The sequence below is a fragment of the Chlorocebus sabaeus genome, chromosome 25 (genome assembly GCF_047675955.1).
Source record: "Chlorocebus sabaeus isolate Y175 chromosome 25, mChlSab1.0.hap1, whole genome shotgun sequence".
Lineage (NCBI taxonomy): Eukaryota > Metazoa > Chordata > Mammalia > Primates > Cercopithecidae > Chlorocebus > Chlorocebus sabaeus.
In genome coordinates, this window is record NC_132928.1 from 13489993 (window position 1) to 13510503 (window position 20511).

General features: G+C 36.5%; 1 protein-coding gene across 1 annotated transcript in view; it reads left to right on the plus strand.

Annotated features, from left to right (window-relative positions):
* The window catches only part of USH2A (usherin), a 785943-nt gene that overhangs the window by 333336 nt on the left and 432096 nt on the right, over positions 1 to 20511 (plus strand). Inside the window, exons 22-28 of the mRNA XM_007988447.3 lie at positions 121 to 247; positions 3916 to 4017; positions 5886 to 6065; positions 7213 to 7343; positions 12386 to 12659; positions 17887 to 18090; positions 18218 to 18298. Of these exons, the coding sequence (XP_007986638.3) occupies positions 121 to 247; positions 3916 to 4017; positions 5886 to 6065; positions 7213 to 7343; positions 12386 to 12659; positions 17887 to 18090; positions 18218 to 18298 (1099 nt within the window). The remainder of the gene's footprint in view (positions 1 to 120; positions 248 to 3915; positions 4018 to 5885; positions 6066 to 7212; positions 7344 to 12385; positions 12660 to 17886; positions 18091 to 18217; positions 18299 to 20511) is intronic.

The following is a 20511-nucleotide window of genomic DNA, read 5'->3' on the forward strand; positions in this document are numbered from 1 at the left end:
ATGCATGCTTGTATCAGGATCATAATTTTGGAACTTGTTAATTGGTTTATAACAAACATGTAAGTGTGTGTTTATGTGTAGATATGTATATAAAAACATTTATTCATTCATTCCCCTAAGGGGTCACCAGTGGAAGTAACTACAACTAATGATCATGGTAAACAATATAGTGATGGAAAATGGCATGAAATAATTGCTATCAGGCATCAGGCTTTTGGCCAAATCACTCTTGATGGGATATATACAGGTAAGTAATTTTTGATATGTATAAATAGCCCTGTTGATATGTTGGTGTTGCCATACTTTTCTGTTGTTTATATTCCTACATCCTTATTTCACCATCATTTCTACTCAATTCCATCTATATTGCTGTTGAATTTGCCTTTGGGATGCTCCTAAAATGATGAAGTCTGGCAACTAGTTTTTCATCCATGAAGGTCTTCAGTTAAAAAGAAAAGAAAAGAAAAGAAAAGAAAAGAAAAGAAAAGAAAAGAAAAGAAAAGAAAAGAAAAGAAATCACCTCTGTCTAAGTTACCTATGTCTTTTACAGTTCTCTACAATTTGCATGGACCTTTAGTTATGTTCTCTCATGTTACTTTTGACTTCCAAAAAGTAGAGGACTTCCAAGGAAAGTAGAGGAAAGCAGTTTTTGTCTGCATTTGGAGATGAGGAAACCAAGGCTGAGAAAAAAAGTGAATGTTTTTTCCTAACTTACACAGTGGACAGGAAGCATTCTTGGGACACACATCCTATTTCTTTCACATTTAAGTTTAGTTTTTGCTCCAGCCTACCCTATCTGCCACATTTATGTAATTATAACATGGTCACTGTACCTATATAATGATGTAGGCTATTATTAAATCATTCAGGAAATACATGATTTTAATCAGTACCTATTGTGTTCCAGATATTGTTCTAGGCACTCTGGATACAAGGAGCAAAGAGAACACTGTAAAACTTACATTTTTGGGGAGGAATGGGGCAGAAAAATACAGAAAAAAAAATTTAAGCAAATATCAAGTGGTGATAAATTCTGAGAATGAAAAAGCAAGATGAGAGGGAAAGTTGTGTGTGGGTGTATGTGCAGGTGTGTGTGGGTGTGTGTGTTAAGAAAGGTCTCTCTAATATAGACCAATGGAACAGAACAGAACCCTCAGAAATAATACCACACATCTACAACCATCTGATCTTTGCAAACCTGACAAAAACAAGAAATGAGGAAAGAATTCCCTATTTAACAAATGGTGCTGGGAAAACTGGCTAGCCACATGTAGAAAGCTGAAACTGGATCCCTTCCTTACACCTTATACAAAAATTAATTCAAGATGGATTAGAGACTTAAATGTTAGACCTAAAACCATAAAAACCCTAGAAGAAAACCTAGGCAATACCATTCAGGACGTAGGCATGGGCAAGGACTTCATGACTAAAACATCAAAAGCAATGACAACAAAAGCCAAAGTTGACAAATGGGATCTAATTAAACTAAAGAGCTTCTTCACAGCAAAAGAAACTACCATCAGAGTGAACAGGCAACCTACAGAATGGGAGAAAATTTTTGCAAACTACTCATCTGACAAAGGGCTAATATTCAAAATCTACAAAGAACTCAAACAAATTTACAAGAAAAAAACAACCCCATCAAAAAGTGGACAAAGGATATGAATAGACACTTCTCAAAAGAAGACATTTATGCAGCCAACAGACACATGAAGAAATGCTCATCATCACTGGCCATCAGAGAAATGCAAATCAAAACCACAATGAGATACCATCTCACACCAGTTAGAATGGCAATCACAAAAAAGTCAGGAAACAACAAGTGCTGGAGAGGATGTGGAGAAATAGGAACACTTTTACACTGTTGGTGGGACTGTAAACTAGTTCAACCATTGTGGAAGACAGTGTGGCGATTCCTCAAGGATCTAGGACTAGAAATACCATTTGACTCAGCCATCCCATTACTGGGTATACACCCAAAGGATTATAAATCATGCTGCTATAAAGACACATGGACATGTATGTTTATTGTGGCACTGTTCACAATAGCAAAGACTTGGAATCAACCCAAATGTCCATCAGTGACAGACTGGATTAAGAAAATGTGGCACATATACACCATGGAATACTATGCAGCCATAAAAAAGGATGAGTTCATGTCCTTTGTAGGGACATGGATGAAGCTGGAAACCATCATTCTCAGCAAACTATCTCAAGGACAAAAAATCAAACACCGCATGTTCTCACTCATCGGTAGGAACTGAACAATGAGAACACTTAGACACAGGAAGGGGAACATCACACATAGGGGCCTGTTGTGGAGTAGGGGGAGGGGGAGGGATAGCATTAGGAGATATACTTAATGTAAATGACGAGTTAATGGATGCAGCACACCAACATGGCATATGTATACATAAGTAACAAACCTGCACGTTGTGCACATGTACCCTAGAACTTAAAGTATAATTAAAAAAAAAAAGAAAAGGTCTCTCTGATGAGGTGACATTTGAGTAGAGACCTGAAGGGACAAAGGGGCAAACCATGAAAATATCCAGGAAGAGGATGCTTTCTTGGATATTTAGAGGGTTGAGAGGCCAGAAAGTATCAGGGCCCTGAGGTGAGAGTACACTACATGTGGCACGTCAAGGACCGACAAGAAGGCCAGTGTGGGAAAGAGGGTGTGAAAGGGCTAATAACAGGACATAAGGTCACAGAGGCCATTAGGGATTAGATCATATGGGACCTTGTGGACTTTTACTGTGAAAGAAGGAAACTGTTGAAGGATTTTGAGGGAAGAATGACATAATATGACTGCTTTCTTTAAAAGGATCACACTAGCTGCTCTTTTGAGAATAAATTATAAGGGGAATGAGGGTGAAAGCATGGAGATCAGTTAATAGGCTTCTGCAATAATTCTGTATTAATTCAGACAAGAAATTATGGAGACCTGAATAAGGGTGATAATTGAAGATACAACACGAAGTATTCAGATTCTGGTTATATTGTGAATGTCAAATTAACAGGATTTGATTATGAGATTGAGGCAGAATAGGGGTTGGTAAGCTATCACCATGGTCTAAATCTAGCTCATGCCTGATTTTATAAAGTTTTATTGGAGCACAACTACACCCATTCATTGATGTATTATCTAAGGCTACTTGAGTCTGAATAGTCTACAAAGACACTATCTGGTCTTTGACAGAGTTTACTGGCCATTAATATAGAGCAAGCCTGTCAGGTTTTGGTCTCAGGCAACTGGAAGAATGCAGCTGCCAAAACCAGGGAGTGCACGATTGTGGGAGAAGCAGGTTTGGAGAGAGACGTTCAAAGTTCAGTTGTTAACATGTTAAGGCTGAGATTTCTGAGACATCCACGAGGAGATACCAGGCAGGCTGGTCAAGAAACAAGTCTGAGTTCTGAAGTCAGAACTTCCAGCAAAGGATGGTATTGAAAGCCAAGGGAACAGATGTAAGTAGGGCTAATTAGAGTGGATTGGGCTCTGGTAAAACAAACATAAATAGCTTTGCCTCTCCTCTCAAAAAGGTGGGCATTAGAAATATGAACAGGGATTTCCATTGTTATGCCACACAGTCAGAGACCCAGGTAACCCTGGCCTTTGGCCCTAGTAGTTCATACTGGAACCTAGCCCACTCCTCATCCCTCTAGAGTACTTAGGGGATCCCTATGGGTAGAGAAAGGAAGAGGCCTGAGACAGAGGCGGTCTGGATCATTCCAACATCATGATGCTGGGATGCTGAGGAAAAGCCAGTGAAGAAAAGTAATGAACAGGCAATGAGGAGAGAGGAGAACCAAGAGAGTGGTATCCCGAAGGCTGGCGAAGGATTTTATTATTTGATGAGTTAGTAAAAATAGAGTATCCTGGTGAAGGTGTGTTTCTCATCTCCTATTCTCTAGGTTCCTCTGCCATCCTGAATGGTAGTACTGTTATTGGAGATAACACCGGAGTCTTTCTGGGAGGGCTGCCGCAAAGTTATACCATCCTCAGGAAGGATTCTGGTGAGTTTAATAAGGTATATTATATGTTGTCATCCAAACTTAGAATAGAACCAGTTTACATCATTTTAAAGTAAGAATAAGTATTATGTTCTACTTCATGCTATATTTTCTATATTAACGTGCCAAAAATTTCCTTTAGGTCTCTCTTTTTTTTTTTTAAAGGAACCGTGTATTCCATATGGCTTGTATTTATATTGTTAGTACCCAGTTCTTGATATATAAAAGGAATTCATTAAAACTTTTGCTGTAATGAATTATAATACTTTCAGTCAAAGGTATGTTATTTTAGGACTTATGCATCGTTTTTTGTAAGATTTTAAATTGAATGTGAAACACCACAGAAATGGAAAACTACGAACTTGATTTATACTCTAAATAGGGTGAAGAACATTCCCTGAATACTATGTGATAGGCACTAAACCAATCCCTAGATATTCATAGATGAATAAAATGTGGTCTTTATCGCAACAGAGGTCACAGGCGTATAAACAGGTAATTCCAACCTAATGCCGTAAGTGCTATAACTGAGCTATAGACAAAGTGATTCTCATATTTTTAGAACAAGAGCACAAGAACATATTCTAAAATGCAACTAATTAAAACGAACACGAATGGAATTAACCTTAGGTAGGAAAAAAAAAATCATCCTTCAAACACAAATGCTAATAATTCTAGGATTGTTTCCCAAGTCCTCATTAAGAATCACAGGGTGCCTTCCAAGTCTCTCCCAGGAAGTTAAAATATAACTGCATAAATATTACAAATAAGCTAGGACCCAGATAAGTATAATTTGTTCATGGGTTGTAGTCTTCAGGGAATCATGATGAAGATCAAAAGGAATAGAAAGTATTCATCAAATTTAGTAGAAGGGTATAATTGAATTCTCAAAGCTGATTATTGTTACCTCCTCAGAAATGTCTCTAGATTAGACAGGGTTTTCATTGACTACTTGAGACTGATAGAGAAGTCCCTGTAGCGCGCACGCGCGCGCGCAAACACACACACACACACACACACACACACACACACACATAAAACCTTTGTTTTTTGCCCTTCTGGGAAATAGTATTTTCAGGTACTAGAAGGAGAGAATACCCTGATACTAAGTACCCTTCCTGTAAAGGACACATCTCCATTATGAATGAACAATTTTACTTTGTCTCTGTAAATTGGCCTTATAAAACTCTCATACACTCAAAGCTGGAAACTAAGCTTTGCCCTCATAGGAAAGGAGGTGGCTGTGTGAAATTCGACTTCAGTGTGCCTTCTCCTCCTCTTGATTTTTTTCTTGCTTTTTCTCTAAATCACTCATTTGCACATTTTCTGTCTCAACCTTCTGTTATCACCCTATTCACTGTATTTATGAACCCCACATTTACCTGGTCTGGAGAGTTCCACATTCAACGTCAACACTATATACATTTCCAAAAAATGAAACCAAATTATTGATTTACTTCAGTAACAGACTGGTTCATAGATGAGGAATCTAAACTACAAACTACATGTTAAATAGAAACACTCCCTTCAAATCTAACTTTTAAAGTCATAGTACTTTATCTTTGAGGCTAGTGGCAGATGAATTTTCTGTGTTAGTTGAAAAGGCAATATTCTTGCTACTGCAAAACCAAGGTTTCTGCATAAACATCTGTTTCTGCAGATATGATGGGTTTGAACCAGTGCTAAACATTATAATTGCTATCATTTACTATAGCTGATGGTGTGGTGTTTACATGAATCATTAAGAGGCTTGCAGTAAATAGGTGGTGAGAGCTAGTGCCTATTTCTTTGATTTTAATGGCACATAAAATTAATTGCTTGAAAAGAATCTTTTGAAATACATATTTCTTGATATCTATAAACTCCTGCAGAGATAATCCAAAAGGGTTTTGTGGGCTGTCTCAAGGATGTACATTTCATGAAGAATTACAATCCGTCGGCTATTTGGGAACCTCTGGATTGGCAGAATTCTGAAGAACAAATCAACGTGTATAACAGCTGGGAGGGATGCCCCGCTTCATTAAATGAGGGAGCTCAGTTCCTAGGAGCAGGTAATGCTCTAAAAAAGACATGAGTGTTCACTTAAAATCTATGTTCTATCCTTTGTATAATTTAATCTCTCCTGTTTGATTAACTTGACCTCATACGAACCTAGTATCACAGAAATACCTAGTTATTCCAATGGTGCACACAAATATATTCTTGATATCTGAATGTGCAATATAAATTATAAGACTCAAATATACATCCATGTATAATATCTCTGGTAGCCCATGCAGTTCTTGATTTACATATGTTAGCATCACCAATGTGCATTTGTAAGTCAGTTGTTTGGAAACTAGAATACAGTTAGAGATGTGTACTTAGAATGCACTCAGAAAGATGTTTCAAAGAGTTTTATTTACTAGGTTAATCCACAAATACCTATTTATCTCATTATATAGAAGAACAATGTTCTTAAGAGTTAATTCTCGGCTAAGCAATGGGTTAAGTAGGCCATTGAGAGAGAGCTGGAGACTAGAACCACTATCCCTGCCATTGCTCAAAAGGCTACAATGAAAGGGGAGGTGTAAGTGTCTGTAGCTTACCCCTGACACACTCACTGAGTCTCTGTATGATCAGATCAGAGACTTCCACCCAGGGGAAGGGGAGAGGGATGATGGTGGCTTGGAATACCTGGCTTGTTCATCAAATAAAAGCCCATCTCTGCCTCCTACATTTATAGCTAAGTTGGTTGGTTATTAAGTTGCTTAAACTGCCTTCAGTACAAAAAGGCGTATGATATTAATAATATAATCTGCACATTTTTTATTGTTCTGTTTTCATCAAGGTCATTCTGAGTTTCTTTTAGTCAATGCAAACTACTTATTGTTAATACTTACCTAAAACAGTAATAATCATACATGATACAGACAACACATGATTTAGAGAGCAAATTTCTTCCTCTTTAGAAAGTATAATATCAGAGCAAATTTCTTCCTCTTAAAAAGTATAATATCTATCAAAGTGTTTCTTAATATATCTAGGTCTTTCTGTCACTTCTGTACAATTAAAAAAGGGATTTATTAACATTGATTTGCATCTTCTTTTGTGAGATTTACTCAGTGGCAGAATGTGTCCTAGAGGTTCTTATCACCCTTACAATGCTGACAATATTGTATTACACATGCTAACATGTACATGCTTTTATCTTTAAAGGGTTCCTGGAACTTCATCCGTATATGTTTCATGGTGGAATGAACTTTGAGATTTCCTTTAAGTTCAGAACTGACCAATTAAATGGATTGCTTCTTTTCGTTTATAATAAAGATGGACCTGATTTTCTTGCTGTATGTAAATTACTTTGATTAAAATTACTTTAAAATACTAGATCCAACTATAAAATAAATAAACCAAGTGTTGGCAGGCATTACACTTAATTGGGGTTTCTTTACAAATTCACATTTGTTTTCTTTTTTTTTTCCCAAAGTCATTTTTAGTATAGAAGTCCTGTGAAATATTTTGTATTTTATTATCCTAGTAATTTTTTACAATGATAATTGTAACAATTATCATTTTAAGAAAACAGATTAGATATAAGGAATTAAGAAAATACAATTTAGTATCTTAAGATATGAAAAACACTATTTCCCTCATTATCTTTTGATATGAGTTTCAAAAGAATATATATTATATATTTTTCATATGACATATAGATAATCAAATATAATAATACAGTGAACACTCCTGAATCTACCACCACACCTGATAACTAAATATTATTATTTTTGGTCTATCTGTAAAGTCTTTCCTATCGTGTTTCCATCTTCTTTTAGATGTCACATGTAATCAGAATTCTGTGTTTGTTATTCCCATGCATTTTTATAGTTCGAACACCTAATGAATGCCTACAAATTCTTGCTTTTGAAATTTATAAAATTTGTTTTATGCTCTCTCTTTAGCACTCAACATTGTTTCTGAGTCATTTATGTGTCCACACAGGTATACTTTTTCTTGGTTGTGTAGTATTTCTCTTCTCTTACCAATGATGTATTGGTTGTTCCCACGTTTTGCTACAATGAGTAAGACTGCTATAAACATTTTTATACATTTCTCTAAATACAATGGGCAACGGTAACTGCTTTTCTTTGTCTTTAATCATTAATCTGATACCACTGTTAAGTATGTTATTAAAAATGTTAATTCTTAAAAGTTGTTTTAAAGAACTAGCATAGAAACAGGAGAAAAATATGAACATCTCACCCTTAGATTCTTGATTTCTAGACAAATAGACAATTAAATACAAGTCTTGGTGATTTTAAGAGTCTAAGATACGTTCACTTTTTTTCTTTCTTTCTTTTTTTTTTTAACATTTCTAGTATATACAATGCCAATATTGCTAAGAAGGGAAATGGAAATTTATCCCTTCATAGTATTTATTAGAATTTCTGATTCTTTAAATATTTATTTGTCCTCTTGTGTATTGTTGGCTTCTTTCTCTGAAACGTAATGTCTGTGAATCCAAGGACCTTGGTTTTCTTCTTTGTAGTTGTATCCCCAGTGCCTAAGCCTTAGCAATTATCATGTTAATCAATATCCTTGAATGAATGAATGAGTGAACATGTGAATGAGCTCATGCTGTGGTGACCTTCACTGAGCATCGCTGAGTCATCTACATGTGCATATACTGTGGAGGAAACAAAGATGTTTACCATTTGGCTCCTCCTCTTGAGGACCATATGCCTGCACTGGAAGTCTATAGGCCCTACTATGCCACACTTCCACCCTCCACCTTCCTCCATTCGTTGCTTTGTTACTGTTTTAAATAATACTGTTAACTTTAAGTAACTTTACTAAAAAAAAATTAAAAATTAAAAATTAAGACTGGGTACAGTAGCTCGCTCCTATAATTCCAGCACTTTTAGAAGCCTGGGATTACAGGAGGATAGCTTGAGGCCAGTAGTTCGAGACCAGCCTGGGCAATATAGGGAGACCCTTTGTATGCAAAAATACAAATAAAAGTAAAAAATTATCCAGGCACTGTGGGTAGTTCTAAATACTTGGGAGGCTGAGGCAAGGATTGCTGAAGACTGGGAGTCTAAGGCTGCAGTGACCTGTGATCACACCTCTGCACTCCAGCCTGGGCAAGAGAGCTCTGTCTCAAAACAAACGAACAAAAAAATCAATACACTTACATAAATATATACTGAGTGCTCACTATGTGCTTGGCTTTCTTTTAACACTTCCCATGCAACTGTAAAGGAAGCAGTCTTTCATAAAACGTACATTACAGTCTGCCATATCTGAGGACTGAGGCTGCTCACAGATTTCAACTCCTTCTATTACACTAACTTACTTCAGTATGCATGGTTATCCCCTGGAACTTGATAAACTCAGAATGTTTCCATTGCCAGAACCTTAAATCTCAAAATATAACCTCATATCCCTCTAGCTCTCTCAGTCTCTCATTAAGTTCACCAAGGCATTGACACCATTGACTATCAGCCCACTTTCTAGTTAACTTACTCCTTACCTGAGCCACCATAATGTATTTCTTCAACAGTATTTCTACCAATGCCCTGATTTTGAATCTTGTACTGGGCTTCACAAACCTTGATCAATCAGTCTAGCCACCTTGCTTCTCAGTTCTAGTAGCTAGATTGCTAAACACTATAGGAAAACTAATACGGGCGTGAGAACGTGTTTTGAGCTCTCCAATTCTTTTATTAAACAATATCTATTGTTTACAGGATTTTCTAATATATTTTAGGAGTAGAAAGTGAAAGAAAAAGAATCTTAGGATCTAGAAACACTATAACCTGAATGTCATCAGGTAGTCCCTCACTCTCCTGATAAGAACAAGTATACATATTCAACTTTCAATCTCTCTCTCTATCAACTTGACTGTATTTGAGGCAAGCCAAATTTAACTCTCTACTGATTCAGGGGAACAAATGAACAATTACTATGCTTACAACTAAAGAAAATATGTCTACCATCATCCTAGATTCTATCCCTTCTTCTGCAAGAACTTGTTCTACAGTCTTCCCTCTTTGTGTGTTCAACTATTCCCTCTCAATTGGCTCTTTTCCCTTAATATATGGAATGATTGAAATTTATTTTCCTTAGTGTTTTTTCTTTTGTCTATGAAGCCTCCTCCACTGTACTTTTCCTTACCTTCATGGTCAAGTGCATTGAAAGCGGTTACTTTTGTTATTGCCAGTTTTTCATCTCACTTCAGTCCCTAAAATGATTGTACATTAGGTTTCTACCACTACCGCACCTTCCTATGAAATCACTTTTCTAAAGTGGTCAATGACCCCCGCATTTCCTAGTCCAATGATTTTTATTTCTTATCTTATTTGTTCTTTTTCTGCTATTCTCTGTTTTTTTCTCATTCTTCCCTACTGATTTTCCAAAGTACTAGTTTCTCCTGATTTCATTAAGTTCTCTTAGCTTCTTTAAGGAGATCATTGTCACTTAAAAGAACTGTTTTCTACCATGCTGTCCCTTTAAAACATTAGTCTTGCTGAGGACACTAATCTTTTCCCTTTTATCTCAGTCTTTTTACACTCACTGAATAATCTTATTTATTTTGTGATGTATTTTCTCCATTTTACTTGGCCATCACCAAACTGCATATCTTTATGTTTGACTTCCTCAAAAAGAGTTTCATCTGGATGTTTTATAGGCATTTTAAACTCAATATATCTAAAATGAACTCCCCCCTCCTCCTTGTCAACAACGACCCTCAGCCTTTCTTTCAAATGCTTTTCACAACGTGATGACGGCAGAACACTCTCCTACTTATCCAAAAAAGATGAGAGGTGTTCTTAATTTCTCTTCATTCATCTAACTCATTTACCTTTTTACCAGGTCCTAATGAGTTGCTTTTACAAATACTTCTTAGATCGAGTCTTCCCTTTCATCAGCATCATCATTATCTTTGTTTTAATGACTCTCAATATGTTTTCACAATTAAATGCATTTCCTAACGCATTTCCTGAATTGTAGACGAGATTTGTTTTCAGCATGTACTTCTTATTTCTGGTAAAGTAAGCTTTTAGTGCAAGGTAATAGTGGAAAGAATATGAGTTATGGTTTCAGACAGACGCCAGACACTCTTTCCATACCAGACCCTCCTATCACTGAAAGTCCTTTAAAATCTGGCTTCTACATAGCTGGCAAGACACTACCTCAGCTCCCACCTCCATATGTGTCCTTTGTCTCACCTAAGTTGGTGCCTTTCTCTAAACCTGATGTTCTCATGTTGTGCATATTAGTCCCCCTCCTTGGGGGACCCTCCATGAATCTGATACACTTTCTAAAATCTTACTTTAAACCTTTCCCAACTTCCAGGGAGCAAAAAACCTTCTCTGTTATCTGCTTTCACTTTACCCCTTTCCTGTCTTGATTGTAGTATTGCTCCCACGTTTGCCTCTGCTACTACACAGCATGACTCTTAGGAGCAGTGTTTACCTTAGAGCAGCAGGTATATGGCACATTGTAAGAGACTCAGTATTTATTGAATAAGCGGGTAGACAAATGAACAATTGCTTACCTGAGGTCCTTCCTGAAGATGATGCTTTTATGGAAAAAGTCATAGTTTGTATCTGGCATGATTTAATCTGTTTTACTTAACACAACTGATCTCAAGATTCTAAATATCCTATGGTCACTGATATGTTTCTAACAAAGTAAAAATATATTAGGTAAAATAATTATGAGACATTTTGAAGGAAAATCTATGAACTTATTTTTTACTATGAAAATTTGGGTGAAATATGTTCACATTAGAAAATGGTACAGTCATCTAATAGAATACACATAGAAGCAATTATGTTAAAGATTTAGAATAAAACTGAAATATTGAATCAAAATATGTCTTACAAATTTGAAATTGAGTTCACTAGCCAGTTAAAATAAGCTTAATCAAGCTTGACATTTCATTTTCTTATTGTCTTGTCATATTTTCCCCCAAATTAAATTGATATATGAAGTAGTATTTTCTCATTTTCTAAAAATTCAAAGAGTCGTAGTTCAAACTGTTCTGTTCTCTTCAGTCATTCAGTCACTTACACAGGGGTTTAATCTTTTAACTATGTTGCAGCAAAAATAAACCTTAGGTCTACATAACATTGCATCACATCGTCTAATCATTACTAGATATGAATTTGTTTACATCAATACAACATTCTTCATGTCAGCTATAAGCTTGAAAAGGATTTCCTATGTTCCTAAGCAGAAACTTAGGGTAAAGTGACACATTTCTATAGAGTGCTTTCAGGGAACTGTTTTACTTTTCTTCAAGAAATTGTCCTTCTGTTCTCTCCCAAACTGCCCTTCTGCAGCCTTTTTATATACCTACTTTCTTTTTTAATATAAAATACAGATGGAGCTGAAAAGTGGAATATTGAGCTTCCGGCTAAATACCAGTCTTGCCTTTACACAAGTGGATCTATTGCTGGGGCTAGCCTATTGTAATGGAAAGTGGAATAAAGTCATTATTAAAAAGGAAGGCTCTTTCATATCAACAAGTGTGAATGGACTGATGAAGCACGCATCGGAGTCCGGAGCCCAGCCACTGGTGGTGAATTCACCAGTTTATGTGGGAGGAATCCCACAGGAGCTGCTGAACTCTTATCAACATTTGTGTTTGGAACAAGGTAAGTTCCATCTGGAGGAATTCACAAATCCATACAGCCCTGGTGCTAACAGATGTTGGTGGTTCTGTGTTTCAAGTGATAGCAATAGACTCAGGCTAAAAGCAGCACCCAACAACACCCCTTTTTCTGGGGAAATTTAAACCCTAAAAACTAATGGAGCACTTTTTCAAATAGTTTTGTGTGTTACCCTTAACAGCATGCCATCATTTATAATCAGCATATTTATTTCAATATGTCCTCGGTAAATAGTAATTAATATACATATTATTATTGTGACATGTAATTCTATATGTGGTATATAATTATATATATGTATATTAATTACTATTTATTGAAGAAATATTATAATAATTATGTTGATTATAAATAAGGTACCTGAGGTGCTTCCCAGAGATGATATTTATATGGAAAAATTTGTAATTTATATATTTATTATATGGATTATATAATATATACATATTATATAATGCATATTTTAAATATATAATGCAATTATATGTGAGATCTATAATTATATATGAATATACGTGTATACATACATAATTGTATATAATATATAATTATGTATAATGCATATAAATGTATTTCCTCATATGTTGGATACTGATCATTATTTGTATTTACAGATGAAAAAATAAATTAAGTTGATATGCATAACTGGTAAAAAAGATCAATGCAATTCATTGCCTTTTCTTTCTTTGACATAAATGCTAATTGTCTCCATAGTTTTTCAGTAGAGCTTTCATGTGGAAAAAAAAATGTGGGGTGTATTTGGTTGACTTCCAAACATACTCGTGAAAATCTATGTATTGTAGATTATCAGTAACCATAAGAGAAAGGAAAAGTACATTACATTACTTATAGTTTAGGTAAGAAGTTAACTCATAGAAGTTTGAATGTAATCAGAGAAATAATTAATTTGAAAAGGCTAACAATATCTGTGTATCATTTCTTGTGGCAGTCATGGTTCTGAGAGCTTACGTGAGAATAGGTGAGTCAGTTATTCCTAACAAGTGTGTTAGGCATTATTATTTATATCCTCATTACAGATGAGGAAACTGAAGAGCAGAGAGGAAGGTAACTTTCCCAAGGTCACATGGCTAGTAAGCAGATAGAAAGACACTAAGTCTCTCTCAGGCAGCCTGGTATAAAGTCAACTCTCCTTATTACAATCAATGCTCTCTTTTATGGACATTGGCCAATGCTCCTTTGTAAAGTGGGGAATGCACAGTAACTTCCAGCATGGGACCAAGCACACTCCTGGTTGTGGAAAAGGTCCTTTACAGAGTTCAAAATCTATGTACCCTGAATGGTTAAAATTTTCATGAAGCAGTCTTTGCCTATTTGGTAAGTACATAAAGATTTAAATGCCTTGGAATAGAAAATATATGGCAAGCTCTTAGGGGACTTTTAGAAGGGTAGTAGTAAGGAGTTAATGAATAACTGGGGTGTAAGACAGTAATGACATTTTCAAGGCACTTAAGGTGTAACAGCAGCTAAAAATATTACATTCGTATAAGAACTTCTCCAGGTTTTCAGTTTTCTGAGGTTAGAAAGAACTTGAAAACCCTTTGTAAGAGTGAGATTACTTAATCCTGTTTGCTTCTGGGGAAAAAAAAAAAAAATGAAGACGAGAAACAAAAACCCTGCATATACAGCCTTGTTCTTTGAATTACCCCTAAACCCATTATTATTGATGGTCCTAAAGACATGGTTAAAACTGAAATTGTAAGATAATAACAGAAGTTTAAAATATCGCCATAGACCCAAAGGGAATAATTTTACCTACATGCTACGACTAAGTCTCTGATACTGGAAGGTATTTTATTTATGAGTAATATTAAATTTAAAATATTAAATATTAAATGTTTATTAGTGCAGTAGCATCCCTATCAGTGGTTCTCAAAACATTGAAAAAATATTGACGTATGGTAGCTGGAACATGGAAGTCAAAATTAGCTATTATTATTATTGCTATTCAAGATACATTGACATCACCGGGAAAGGTTATTAAAAATACAGATGTTAGGGACCCCTGTCCCCTAAGATTCTGACTCAGATGCTTTGAGAGACACTGATCTATGTAAATAACTGCATGTTTTATACGATGATCAGGGAGACTAGTCACAATACAGAGGTGCAGCATGAACGTAGTCAATTGCAGTTAAAACGAATCATGTTCACTTAATGTATTTCTTTCAACCCACTATCAATTGTTTTAAAAACCTTTTTCCTTTTCTCTGCTTCTCAATTAACACCTTTTTTTTTTTCATCAGAAGCTCTATTTTTTGGTCATATGAGTACTATTTTTTTTTTTTTAATACACTAACATTGTAATCTTCTCCGAATCAGATACAAGACTAATTTTATTTCTTGTTTTGGAAATGCTGGGCAACATAATTTGCTGAAGATGTGCCAGCTCGGATGATGAGAGTTTATCTTCTTAGAATGATCAATGAGGATAATCATTTACATCTAGGTTGGGCATGACTGGGTCTGGCATATGGTCTCACAGGCAATGCTTTGCCCAAACCCCTCCATGGAGAGGGAGGGAGTGGGGGCTGAAAGTTAGCTGGCCTGTCAAGTCAAGCACCCTGCAGCAGTACTGCCTTCCCTAGAAGAAGGGCTAATGTTTTTCTGATTAGTCACCCTAGAGTCTGGGCTACCTTTTAGGCATTTAGAGGCCCAGGGGTGGTGGCGTGGATGGGGATTTTTTTGGATTCTCACAAGGGTAGTGGAGTAAGAAAATAAGGCATTTCTACTCCTCTCACAAACATCCCCTTTCTCCTCTTGTCCTTACATCCCATTCAAATGTTTTAGGTGGCTAGGGAGCATTTCTGGTGGTACAGAGTTGAAAGCATGGGACAACATTAACTGAACTCTTTGGTTGCCACCAGAAGGATGCCACTGGAAGGACCCTGCACTAGAGCTCAGCAGCTTCAAGAGCTTAGCAGTCTCCAAGGCCTGGGGCCACAGGACCATTTCCTTAGGAGGATTTCTACTTACAAACTTCATTTTATAACTAACTCTCTGGGCCTTTTTCTTCATCTCCAAAATGAAGAAAGACGTATCTCCCTGGGCTTTCCCAAATTGAAAATTTCATCTTGTGAATTAATTTTTATTATGGTTTTTGTTAAATTTTTAATTTTTTTAGTTTTGTTTTGTTTTTGTGTGGGTGTTTTTTTTTTTTTTTTTTTTTTTTTTTGAGACAGAGTCTCGCTCTGTCGCCCAGGCTGGAGTGCAGTGGCTGGATCTCAGCTCATTGCAAGCTCCACCTCCCAGGTTTACCCCATTCTCCTGCCGCAGCCTCCCGAGTAGCTGGGACTACAGACGCCCGCCACCTCGCCCGGCTAGTTTTTTGCATTTTTTAGTAGAGATGGGGTTTCACTGGGTTAGCCAGGATGGTCTCGATCTCCTGACCTTGTGATCCGCCCGTCTCGGCCTCCCAAAGTGCTGGGATTACAGGCTTGAGCCACCGCGCCCGGCCTAAATTTTTAATTTTTAAAACATTATGGTAAAATATAGGTAACATAAAATTTACCACTGTAACCATTTTTAAATGTACAGTTTAGTGGCATTAAGTACATTCACACTGTTTTGTAGATATCACCATCATCCCTCTGAAGAACTCTTTTCATCCTACAAAGTTAAAACTATGTACCCCTCAAAAAATAATGTGGCATTTCTTATAACAGCACTTGTTTGTCAAGCTGCCCTTCCACTGTTCTCATTTTGTTAGTAGGGAAGTCAGGGTACAGAGAATTTTGATACTACAGCTATGTGCCATCAGAAAATTACTGCTGATGAATAAATTAAAATTCTTAGCTTCCGAATTTGCCAGTCAATGATTTTATATTGAGCTTCGTTGCTTTCAATTCAATTCACCCAACTTATTGAGTGTCTACTGTGTGTTTAAGATAGACTAGCAGTATTGATCAGTCAGGACTAAAAAAATTGTGGATAATAGTAAAAGACATTTAAAAGGAAATAGGCTGCAACTTAATGTGTTAGAAGGCATAATAGCACATCATGCAAACGCTGAGGAGAACAATATGGTCATTGTTACTATTAACTTATTTTACTGTTATGCATTGCATTCTATTTTATTTCCATTTCCTGCTGCTGTGCTTTAATCTTGAAAAGAGCTGATCATGTGTTTGAGGCCTTTCAAACTTTACAGGGTTTTGTTCAGAGAGAGAGAACATGCACGCTACAGCAATCTCAAACCAGGTCCTGTTTGTCCCAATTTCGTGCAGTTTTCTGCACAGAGTACTGCCAGACTTCACTGAGCTGATCTCTGTTTTCACAAAATAGCATGTAATTCAAAGCCACTGCTATTCCCTGGCTGACTGGATGCCTTTTTTGTTTGCTGTCTAACAAAAAAGTGGCGAATACTCTAAATTCATTTCATCCGCATTCTCTGTTAAACTTCACAGAATGGTACTACACACTGGGTGTTCTAAGGTCACCTGTGTAGAATACACATTCCATGAAATCTCATGGTGTTGCTATTGCCAACACTGAAGGCTGGCCCCTGTCATACTAATGGGGATGTAAAACTAGTGACCATTTTGTATATTCAAGATTATGGAACTCTGTGAAAAACGATAGAGCATAGTGACAGCTCTTCCGTAGGCTGATGTAACTCAGGCTAAATTCTGTACCTCTGAAGTGATTGTTACGCAATTCATGGCAATATTCCAGGATTCTAATATATTTTGAAATTATGTTCTCTCTCCTGCTATTCTGCATAAAATCCTCAGAGTGTATTTTTCCCCAATGAGTTTATTGAATAATCATGCTGATTCAAATATTATTTTTTGGCATTTAAAACTGACTTATATAGTCACTTAATTTTTCAAAATTAGGAGACATGGGGCTATCCCTCTACCATAATATGAAGTTGCGTAAATTTTCTTCTATGGGAAGAAACAGAATTTAGAAAACGTGGGCCTAAAGAGGTAAAAGAAATGCTTTTTCAGGACCAGAAGTTAAATTAAAATTATCCATGAATGTGTTTTCCAAATAACAGAACTATATTTCTTTGCAACAAATTAGCTTGATAAAAAGGAGGAGGCATAAAATGTTTCCCAAGAAAGACTTGAAAGTCTAGCAATTGTGTCTAACCACCCCCCTTCCTCAAAATGTAGTACTACAGAGGACAAAAATGATTAGTAATTAATGACTCAAGCCCTTTATGCGATACTAATCCCTTACTATTTGCTAGGTTTCGGTGGTTGCATGAAGGATGTTAAATTTACACGGGGTGCTGTCGTTAACTTGGCATCTGTGTCCAGCGGTGCTGTCAGAGTCAATCTGGATGGATGCCTATCAACTGACAGTGCTGTTAACTGCAGGGGAAATGACTCCATTCTGGTTTACCAGGGAAAAGAGCAGAGTGTTTACGAGAGTGGTCTCCAGCCTTTTACAGGTAATGTGGAGGTCCTCTAAATTAAATGTTGCATGTCTCTTATTCATCCCCCTTTCCCTCCCTGCCAGTCCCTTATTAGTCTATATGAGTATTATTTTAATCTTGCTGCATCTTATTTCCATTTAAGAATACCTGTATCGGGTGAGAGCCTCGCATGAAGGAGGTTCAGTATATAGTGACTGGAGTCGAGGACGTACAACAGGAGCAGGTAAATACTTACCTTCAAATGCATATGTGCACACACGCATGCGTGTATTTGTGCATGTATATAAAAGGAAGGACTATTACCCTGAAGTAGTAATATTTTTGTAGTCTTCTGACAGAACATGCCTTGATTTGAAAATACATCTGTCAATGGCTAAAATGCTTAGCAGATCAGTGCTTTTGATACGTCAAGAATTCACTAAATATTTACTCAGAATTGATCCTTTCCTCTTAGGATGCAGAAGAAAGGAAAGTTCAGGTTGTCTTAAGGATGTAATAGTCCCACCTACCTATTATGCTTAAGGATAGGTAACCTTTACAGATGGCATATATAGCAAGAAGTTGAAGTCAGGGATTAGGATTATCCTTGGAAGGGAGTGGCACCCTCTTGACTTTCTCATAGAAGGCGCATTGGAAACCTGCAACTGGTTGGAATCAGGTGTGTCTATGACATCATTGCAGATGTTTGCCCTGTTGTTGACTATTAGAATCTTAGAATGACTCTCCCCAGAGAGAAAAAATTGCTGATTGGTTTAATTTATTTTGAGTTGGAAAAGAACCAACTAGGAGACAGTATACATTAGACCTAATCTCAGACAATTGACTTGTTTTGTACTTCTGACTGGCCACAAAATCTTTCCCCATAATACCCCCACAGGAAGGCATTCAGCACAGAGTTTTGTGAATCAGTGGCATTCTACCATTTTAGGTCAAATATTTGTCAGGAAACTGAACATATCTCCAAATGATTGCCACTTAATGTCTCTGTAAGAAAGTTTATTTAGCAAGTAACAATTTGTCTAAAGATGCGTTTCCATCAAGATATTCTCTTATACTTAATCTACAGTGGGTGACTATGCCAGGTATCCTTTGAGGAATCTTCTTAATCTAAAATATAATTAAATACTGAGATGAGCAACTAAGAATAATTTTCAAGACTCTCTACCTACATATTTTCCATAAGAGGACAACTTGACACTTTTCCAAGATGATTTAAATTATCACCTATTTATAGGCAAGACAATGAGCTGAACGATCTCTTAAAATCCTTTTCAACTTCAGGGCTAAGAGAAAGCTCCAATATAAAATATTCACTTGTTCCTGACATGTTCTCTCTTCCTGTTTCACACCCTTCTACTTTATTAACAAATATAAAGCCTGCTTTGAGTATAATTCAGCAACGTTAATAGGTGTCTGGAAAGCACATTGCTTACTTAGCTTAATAGTCCCCACTTTGAGTACTACTGAGAAAGTACACAAATACAGCTCTGAATTTATAGCAATGATCTGACCACAGTCCTATGCCATAAATTCATATTTACAATCTGACCACAACACTGAGCAGCTACATGCTCCCAAGGGTTGGAGAATAATTGCACTATTTAATTATTTTTGAGTCAGTTTTGCTCTGTCCCTTATGAGAAGACCATCTGTTAGACAGTACTGTACTTTGCCCTGTACCACATTTCAGAACTAATAAAATCAACATCACTCCCATTGTCCCTTTCCTTGCAACTCGATCGTGTGGCCTGTGTGTTTTCTATAGGTGCCCGTGGTGTTTAAACAGCTCAGAGAGTGGTTCTCCCCTTTGGTGTTTCCTCTTATCCTTTACGTGCACTCTGTTTCCCTTAAAGCTGTCCTATTTTATTGGTCTGGACAGTAAAGTCGGAGAGGAGGAGATTTGATGTGGAAAACCAGAGTGATCCTCCATCGACAGGGCTCAGGAGTCCATGAGCAACTAGAGCAGGTCTGTCATCCATCATCCTGCCAGAGTTCCTTGGGCTCTTTCTTTGTGTCCCCAGTGCACTCAGCTGTGATGAAGTTTTTACTGATCAGAACTGTAGAAATGTCTTATAAATAGTTAAAGGTTATAGATTTTTTAAATTAGGGGGCTCAGCTTGTAAGTAAGGTTTTGTAGTTCTTTTAAACTTCCTCATTTTGTGATATTATTTTCAGATATTCTGCAGAACAAATCTTTGAAAATGACTTTGTAGAATCTCAAGGGCACCAGCTCCTTTACCCACCCCCCACCCCCAAAAACTGCAATTAAGAATATATTCCATATATCATATCTGGTAGAACTTCGCTTTTTAAAAATTAATTAGAAAAACAATTGCATTTGGAAAATGGGTCCAGGCATTCAAGTACAACACAATCACATTTGTGATCTTTTTTGGCTAATACATCGAAGATATAAAAGTGTCAAACCACTATGTA